Below are 9,441 nucleotides of genomic sequence, written 5' to 3'. Positions count from 1 at the left end.
GTGAATCACACGGAACCTTTTTTTCATTCGCCGATGGTAGTTGGTACGGAGGGTGACAGTTTGATCGAACAATATCACCAGCACGTCAATACATTATTACGACGTATAGATAACTATGAGGGAGAGAGTTCAAATCTAAACTTTGAAAGAGTGCTCAACGTCAAACTAACCGTAACTCGGTTCAGACCCTTTCGTGGCTCATCGTTCATCAATCTACCCACGGAATTGAAACGACATAAGAAATCAATACTGAACATAGACAACAGCGATGATCTGTGTTTTCTGTATTCGGTGATAGCTCACTTTTTCCCCGCTCCGCCAGAGTCTCATCGCGAACGTGAAATCCATTACTTGCCCCACATCGATAAGTTTAATATAAACGGTATCTCCTTTCCCATGACCTTAAAAAAGGTTTCTAAATTTGAAAGTCAAAACAATGTATCCATTAATGTATATGGGTATGAAGAACCGGTGGTTGACAAACGCGGTAACGTTACTCCAGGTTACATTTATCCTGCTCTCATTAGTAAACAACAGGATGATGTTCCTCGCGAACGATGTATCGATCTCTTGCTACTAACAGATATAGGAAAGAGTCATTTCTGTTTAATTACCAACTTGGCGAGTTTGGTGAAATCATCTATTACGCAAAGAAACAGTGAAGTGTGTCGACGATGTCTTTGGTCTTTTACAAACCAGTCGGCCTTCGAAAAACATGCTTCCTATTGTAATCAAAAAACCCAGAGAATCACAATGCCGAGTGAAGATGATGATGGCGATTTGCTCGAATACGGTTTGAGTCAGAAATCCTACGAACAAGAATGCGATTTCATTTTTTATGCCGATTTCGAATCTGTACTCGAACCGCAAGACGATCCGGATTCTAATCGTCTCCAAACTCACGTTCCCTGTGCCTACGCTTACAAACTGATTAGTCGTGTACAAGACTATTGTCAACCCTTGCAAGTGTACACCGGTCCCGATGCCGGTATTCATTTTATGAAGAGTATTTTAGAGGCTTACGATTGGATCCAAGACGAAATTTATGCAAATCCAGTTGACCCCATCATCTCTCGCGATGATGGCATAGAGATAAACATAGATGATGTCTGTTGGTTATGCGGAGAGGGGTTCGAATTGTCATCGCCGGTCGTGGACCACGATCATTTAACAGGTCGGGTCAGAGGGTTAGCGCATTTTGACTGTAATCTCAATTATCGACAACGAAAGAGGGTCGTTTGTGTGCTACACAATGCAGAAAAGTACGACACACATCTGTTGTTACAGGCTGTTGAAGCCTTTTCGGACAGAGAATTAAATTGTATTGGTCACAATACTGAAAATTTTTTAAGTTTCAGCGTCGACAACCTCGTGTTCTTGGATTCTTATAAATTTTTGAATGCTTCCCTAGACAAGTTAACTAAAAACTTGAAAGACAAAGGCATTGAGCACTTTCAACATTTAAATGAACAGTATCCTCACCATGTACACCTCTTGACGAGAAAATTACCGTTCTGTTATGAATATCTGAGCAGTTTTGAGGTATTGGGTGAGACATGTTTACCGTCCAAAGATGAGTTTTATTCTTCGCTGAGCGAGGAAGGAATTTCGGATCCAGATTATGACTTTGTACAACAACTTTGGCATACGTTTGACATGAAATCGATGAATGATTTTGTGAAATTGTACGTGACGGTAGACACCTTGTTGTTATGCGACGTCATGCAAATGTTTCGATCTATGTGCATGAAGGACTACGGTCTCGAGCCGTTTCATTTTGTGAGTCTGCCCGGTTTCTCGAACATGAGCTGCCTCAAGCTCACTGGTGTTCAGTTACGTCTCTTAACACCCCCCGATTTGTACGGGTATTTTGAGAGGGGTATCAGGGGTGGATGTAGTTTCATCAGCCATCGTTATTTCAAAAGTAACAACGTGTACATGGGGGACGAGTACGACCCTACAAAAGAGACGGGTTATTTGTTGTACTACGACGTCAATAGCCTGTACGCTACTTGTATGACAGAGCCCTTGCCCGTGGGGAAGTTTGAGTTCTTAGAGCGTGACGTGTTTGACAGCATTGACTGGATGTCTGTCCCTTATGACGGAGACTATGGCTATGTGATAGAATGCGATCTGACAATTCCTCCGCATTTACACGACTTCTTCGCTTCATTCCCTCCTGCGCCAATGCATAGAGACATACCATCGAACGAATTTTCACCGTACTGTGAAGAGATTTTAAAAGAATTAGGTCTATCTAAAACTAAATCGAGCGGGAAAAAATTGTTTTGCACGCTTTACGACAAAAACAACTACATTGTTCATTTCGAAACGTTGAAGTGTTACTTGAGACTGGGAATGCGAGTGAAACATATTCACGCCGTAGTCAGATTCGCTCAGTATGCATGGATGAAACCTTATATCGATATCAACACGTACAAACGTAAAATGGCTAGCGACAGCGCATCGAAAGATTTTTACAAACTTTTGAGCAATGCGTGTTATGGAAAACAGATTGAAAACTGTAGAAAGTATAAGGACATTCGTTTGGTGACCGATGCTAACATACTGGCGAAATGTACTGCCAAGTGCAATTTCAAACGTCTCAATATTTTCTCCGAACAGTTGACTTCGGTAGAAATGGAACGCACCTCAGTCGCATTAAACAAACCCATCGCCGTGGGTTTCTGTATACTGGAACATGGATGATATAAATCCTGCCGGGGTCCATGCAGGAAGCAAAAGTACTGTAAGTCCCCATGGTCCCCAGTATGGTGATCTCCCTTCAGTTGCTGACGATTTCTAGCCCATTTTAAATTGTGATGTTCATTAATGCTTACTGCCTTTTAATATTCTCAACTAGTTTTAAATCAAGTCTGTGATATTCTAGTTATTCTACTGTCCTTCGTTGACAGCTTTTTATTCAGTTTAAATATATGTATCATAAATGTATCATAAATGTAATTTCTCGTCACGATATGGCTGAAATATTGCCCATGTGACGTTAAATAATAACTCACTCACTCACTACTGGAACATGCCAAGAGAAGAATCTATTCTTTCTGGTATGACGTTTTGGTTAGACAGTACGGTAGTCGGGTGAAACTGTGTATGTCTGATACAGATTCGCTCTTATTCGCCGTGAGCGCTCCGCCAGAAAAACCCCTCCTTGACCCTTATCTGTTTATGAGCTATCACATGGAATTGTTTGACACATCCAATTTTCCAAAGACTCATCCGCTGTACAGTAAAGAAAGACATAAAGAGCCGGGTCTTATGAAATCAGAAACCGCACATAATATTATCATCGAATTTGTAGGATTGAAAAGTAAATGCTACAGTTTTGTAGTAAAGCAGGAGGTCGAGAGCGAGGAAGGAGAAAAGAGTACTGTACTGTTAGAGGAGAAACGTGCTAAGGGTGTACAGCGTACCTGGGTGAAAAAACACCTACGTCATGAGATGTTAAAACAATGTGTGTTTGATAGAAAACAGTTTTGGGCTACTTTTCAACAAATCAGGTCTTTTCACAACACATTGTACACAGTGAAGGTTAGGAAAGTGGCGTTGTCTCCTTTAGACAAGGTACATACTCGATGACGGGGTAACATCCTTGCCCTATGGTTACATTGCTCCCGAGTAAGACGATGCAAATCTCTCCTTGTCAATGGTTTATGGTGTTTAAAGCACGCGCACTATCCCCTGTATGACGAGTGGCAGACAGGCGGATGACTACTAGTCAAGAACTGCAAGAAGCATGCCTACACGAAGACACGTGTATACATGTATTCGATGGATGCACATCTTACCTATATCAGGTTAACCGATTATACTCATTTCGTTAACAAAACAACTGCTAGATAAAGGAAAGTAATGAATGAATTAATAGAATAACATATCGCTATGGAAACAGTGAATTGAAATAAAGGCAAATGTCGTTTATAACACTACATTTTAAACACATATAGGAATGAATATGTAATGCGTATTGTTTTGTTATTTTTATTTATTTTTTATATATTTTTGTTTGTTTTTTGTTATTATCAACAGCACCGCCATGAACTGCAACAGCTCAACGATGTCATCGACGAAATATCATTTCATCATCACGGATCGACGAGGACGCACAGTCCATGAGGATGAGCGATATTATAGCGATGAAATGTTGGCTCTGTCAATTGCTTTGGAGTTAGTTAAATCGACGCAGTTCCAGGTCTCAGAGGGACCGTATCGCATACAGCTCGGGAGTTATAACTTTGTGTTGCCGCTCCCCAAGGAAATGAAGATTGAGAAACAGAGGCTGGAGTTTGAACATATCCTCGATGGTTACTATGTCGCGGCACTGCGCGATGGTATAGAGATAAGAATTAAAGAAACTAACTGTCCATGTCCCGGATGTGAAATCAGCCATCCCTCGCAGCGACAACACACGTGTCTATATCCTAAGAGCTATAGCTCCGAGGTCACGTGGTACTTCGATGAGGTCATGAAAACTCTGACACACGAGGATCTTTTTCGAAAAGCAAAGCAACATATGGTTGAATATGGAATCGTTCATGCCGGCTATGATCCGACACCTTTCCACGAGGACGAAACGTGGGTTCGTCAAACTTATTTAACTGACGAGAGACAAAAGAAATGGACTGTCACTTTGCAAATAATAATGGACTGATATCACATTATCCTCAAAGCAAAGATAATTGATCAATGTATTATCACGGAAGACATTGGATAGGGTCAGTGGCTATATTTATCATATCATTCACATAATTATGGTAACCTTGATAGACACGAATGATTAGATTTCTATGATGGAGAGATATATATAATATATTATTATACAGTTGTACATAGAATCTTCTGAGGTGGATAGATATATAATATATTATTATGCAGTTGTACATAGTATCTTCTGGAATGAAACGCATGTGATATTTCATAGTTAGATGTGTAATAAAAATGTTTTGAATTTCTTAGCCTTGTAGTAATTATTGCATCGAACTGAAGCGAATCATATTCATGTAAAAATCATCAATCATCGATTTTCATTACATATTTCCAGACAATGTCATCACATTCGAACTGAACAGATGAAAATTGTCTTATATTAGCAGTTGAAAACTAATTGTCAGCATCTCCGCATAGGGTTCGCTTAGGGTAAATATCATGAAAAAGTTGTATGCGGAGTTCTGCAAGCCTCTTCTGCGCATGCTTATCTTAAGCCGATCAGTCACATGTGAGCCAGCGCGGGATGCGACAGGGAGATGGTCATGATGCTTAAGTGTTTGTTAATAGTTTGGTTCTCCCTCGGCTCTGTACTTACAGAGAAACCCGAATTGGATATACGTACATGTAAATCAAACGGTGCCGGATTGATCGTATCATGCAAGAGGACAAATGTCAAGTACATTCACATGAACGGAAAGCCTTTCGTGGGTATCGTCCGCATTGAGCTGGGGAGGGGCGATGAACTGGCGATTCGAGGAAACCTGTTCCCGGATCTGATGACAATCAGAGGGGGCGATGTCGATTGTTCCGACATCATACGTCCCATGAATGTCATCGACGTGAACGGAGTCAGATGCGGTAAGTAACCAATTTTTCACGATTGAACTAAATTTTATATTATAAATAGATGTGCAACACATGATAATAATTTTATTAATGAAAGCCTTCTCACTTGAAGATTGAAACGATTTTCTCAAACTAATCTAAAGGTAGTACCGTGTAGGTAACTCTCTCTCTCTCTCTCTCTCTCTCTGTGTGTGTGTGTGTGTGTGTGTGTGTGTGTGTGTGTGTGTGTGTGTGTGTTCTTGCGATACAACAATGAAAACAAAAGGTATACTTAGAATTGTTTATCTTATTGAACAGACATCACTCCATCGACATCATTGAGGACGACGACAATGACAACCCCCACCACTGCTGTCACCACTTCCGCCACGGATGCTACCGAGACACTCACCACCACCACCACCATCATGACATCGTCAATGACAACCCCCACCGCTGCTGACGCCACTACCGCCACGGATGCTACCGAGACACTCACCACCACCACCACCATCATGACATCGTCAATGCCACCACGGACTACTGTAACACCAGCAGCTACTGCAAAGGATGATCTTATCTCATCTTCCAATTCCAGTATGTTACTAAAAGTCCTACTCCCTATTTTCATGTTTGTAATCATAATTTCCATATTGTTTGCTCTATTTTGTTTCTTCAAATCAAGAAAAGGTAACATTTGTGTTACTAATCATAGAAACTTTCATAGTCAATTTGAAAATAAGATATATAAAGATTGTTCTATACCATTGACAGATATGTAATGTATTATTTATCATTAATCATCATAAGCCTTTAGCACATTCCTTAAAGTAAGATTTTTGTTTTGTCTGTTGGTTTTTCAGTCATTCAACAGGAATTAGTTGGTGTGTTGATCATGATGACATTAGTTTTCCTGCTGCAAGTGCTTAAACTGATAATACGACACTGTATTACACGACTGTTGAGATGTGTAAACGGATCCCGCACACCTTCGCTTAACACTACTGTTGTTGATGATGATGATGCTGATGTTGATGATGATCTGCACCCCCCATCACCTTTCGAAATCCCATCACCACCACTATCTCCGCATATGCCACCACCACCAACACCACCATCACCATCACCTCCCCCATCACATCAGCGGACACCTGTTTACCAGTTACCTGCAACTGCTTCTCCAGTCCCTACAGCACAATGCTTGACAACAACTTCAATGAACGAAACCGCAACTCCAATCAAGGAAACCACAACTCCCCCAGTACGTACCCCACTGAGATATCTGACAAGATATCAGACAAGGAGAATTTCACTTGATAACTAAAAGAACTTTATTGATACTACTTACTAGTATAATGGAGATGGTGCTGACCATTGATGTTGTGGTGCTACGATTGAAAACCTTTTTTTTGTTTTTTCCATATGTATCATGTGATATGAACAAGTTCACTTGATAACTAAAAGAACTTTATTGATACTACTTACTAGTATAATGGAGATGGTGCTGACCATTGATGTTGTGGTGCTACGATTGAAAACCTTTTTTTGTTTTTTCCATATGTATCATGTGATATGAACAAGTTCACTTGATAACTAAAAGAACTTTATTGATACTACTTACTAGTATAATGGAGATGGTGCTGACCATTGATGTTGTGGTGCTACGATTGAAAACCTTTTTTTGTTTTTTCCATATGTATCATGTGATATGAACAAGTTCACTTGATAACTAAAAGAACTTTATTGATACTACTTACTAGTATAATGGAGATGGTGCTGACCATTGATGTTGTGGTGCTACGATTGAAAACCTTTTTTTGTTTTTTCCATATGTATCATGTGATATGAACAAGTTCACTTGATAACTAAAAGAACTTTATTGATACTACTTACTAGTATAATGGAGATGGTGCTGACCATTGATGTTGTGGTGCTACGATTGAAAACCTTTTTTTTGTTTTTTCCATATGTATCATGTGATATGAACAAGTTCACTTGATAACTAAAAGAACTTTATTGATACTACTTACTAGTATAATGGAGATGGTGCTGACCATTGATGTTGTGGTGCTACGATTGAAAACCTTTTTTTGTTTTTTCCATATGTATCATGTGATATGAACAAGTTCACTTGATAACTAAAAGAACTTTATTGATACTACTTACTAGTATAATGGAGATGGTGCTGACCATTGATGTTGTGGTGCTACGATTGAAAACCTTTTTTTGTTTTTTCCATATGTATCATGTGATATGAACAAGTTCACTTGATAACTAAAAGAACTTTATTGATACTACTTACTAGTATAATGGAGATGGTGCTGACCATTGATGTTGTGGTGCTACGATTGAAAACCTTTTTTTGTTTTTTCCATATGTATCATGTGATATGAACAAGTTCACTTGATAACTAAAAGAACTTTATTGATACTACTTACTAGTATAATGGAGATGGTGCTGACCATTGATGTTGTGGTGCTACGATTGAAAACCTTTTTTGTTTTTTCCATATGTATCATGTGATATGAACAAGTTTTTGAACTCATCAGAGATGTGATAATTTGTTTTTTTTTATGATCATGGATGTGATTTTATATTTATGTACAATCGAGATGCTGCTGACCATTCAAGTCCTAGAGCTACGGTTGAAAACCTTTTTTTTTTTTTCTTTTTTTTTTTCCATATATATATCATGTGATATGAACAAGTTTTTGAACTCATCAGGGATGTGATAATTTGTTGTTTTGTTTTTTCATGATCATGGATGTGATTTTATATTTATGTACAATCGAGATGCTGCTGACCGTTCAAGTCCTAGAGCTACGGTTGAAAACCTTTTTTTTTTCCAAGTTTTTGAACTCATCAGGGATGTGATAATTTGTTTTTGTTTTCCTCAAAGGTGATTTTTAAGAAATACTTTTGTATAAAAGGAACTGTGATTCGAATAAAAATTCTTTAATGTTCTGTCAGTATTATGTCCTATTTTTTCTAAATGTTTAAATTTCTGATGTTTCATATCATCATGATGTTGTTCAGCTTGGACAGGTGTAAAAACTGAACTTGCAGGAAAATGACTTGAATTTTCCTAGTTTGTACTGAACATCATCTTGAAGGTATGGTCCAAGGGAGATAATTCGTAAATGATAATACAACGACTCGTACAAGATCATCCGACATACATACATACATACATACATACATACATATGTATATAACATACATACATATAACATACATACATATATAACATACAAATGAATAATTCCTTAACTTTTATTCAGAAAGTTGTTGCTTTACAGTAACATCTCATAATACCTAACCAATATTACATATATTTACATTCCAACAACTTCAGTAACATTGTTACTAAAAGGTTTCCAAAAGCTTTGCTTTCCTTGTTCCAGGAACACCATATTTCACTTTGCTTTGAACAAACATGTTTTTTGTTTTGTTCATAGTAGCTAATTTTCGCTTTTGCTGACCTTTTCCTACTTGTGTGAAAAAGGTCTGTGATGCAGGCAGTAGTTTTAGTAGTTGAAGGAAAGTTTGAAATTCATCATCAAGATTGTAATGATTTTTCTGTAACACTAACTGTCGAATGAACTCGATGACATTGGAATGGTTGATAGTATGTCCATGTTTGTTTATCAATTCGAGATTAGTATTCCAATTGATGCGACCGAGAGCTTTTTGTTGGTTGAGATATTGCCACAGGGACACCAATTTCCCCTTAAGCTTATCCGACCGAACATCTTGTAACAGTTGATTTAAAACACTAGGTGGGTGTGCAGGCGTGTCCACTGCTGTCATAGTTGATGTACACCCTCCTGTTAGTTTGTTGTGTGGCGAGGTGATATTATCGTGGATGGACGTATCCCGCTCAGCCGGTGG

General features: G+C 38.6%; 1 protein-coding gene across 2 annotated transcripts; it reads left to right on the top strand.

Annotated features, from left to right (window-relative positions):
• The first annotated feature begins 2,969 nt into the window (after positions 1-2,969).
• On the top strand, positions 2,970-8,766 carry LOC124140272 (mucin-2-like). 2 transcript variants are annotated; one of them, XM_048395688.1, is made up of 4 exons: positions 2,970-3,815; positions 4,048-5,583; positions 5,869-6,147; positions 6,414-8,766. In XM_048395688.1, the coding sequence occupies exons 2-4, from the start codon at positions 5,262-5,264 to the stop codon at positions 6,872-6,874; spliced, it is 1,062 nt and encodes a 353-aa protein (XP_048251645.1). In that variant the 5' UTR covers positions 2,970-3,815; positions 4,048-5,261; the 3' UTR covers positions 6,875-8,766. The 2 variants fall into 2 exon arrangements, with proteins under 2 accessions (XP_048251645.1, XP_048251644.1); XM_048395687.1 differs by having other exon boundaries at positions 2,970-5,583.
• The last annotated feature ends 675 nt before the right edge of the window (positions 8,767-9,441 follow it).

This window comes from Haliotis rufescens, unplaced genomic scaffold, assembly GCF_023055435.1.
Source record: "Haliotis rufescens isolate VD_foot unplaced genomic scaffold, xgHalRufe1.0.p SCAF_14, whole genome shotgun sequence".
In the NCBI taxonomy this organism is placed as follows: domain Eukaryota; kingdom Metazoa; phylum Mollusca; class Gastropoda; order Lepetellida; family Haliotidae; genus Haliotis; species Haliotis rufescens.
The sequence above is the reverse complement of the archived record's forward strand: the minus strand, read 5'-3'. Positions and strand labels throughout refer to the sequence as shown.

What these genes read in the sequence shown, in the direction of transcription:
- LOC124140272 (XM_048395688.1), top strand. Translation starts at nt 5,262, where the DNA reads ATGGTCATGATGCTTAAGTGTTTGTTAATAGTTTGGTTCTCCCTCGGC. An exon ending in CGTGAACGGAGTCAGATGCG is followed by an intron (nt 5,584 to 5,868) that starts GTAAGTAACCAA and finishes CTTATTGAACAG; the next exon opens with ACATCACTCCATCGACATCA. An exon ending in TATCTCATCTTCCAATTCCA is followed by an intron (nt 6,148 to 6,413) that starts GTATGTTACTAA and finishes TTGGTTTTTCAG; the next exon opens with TCATTCAACAGGAATTAGTT.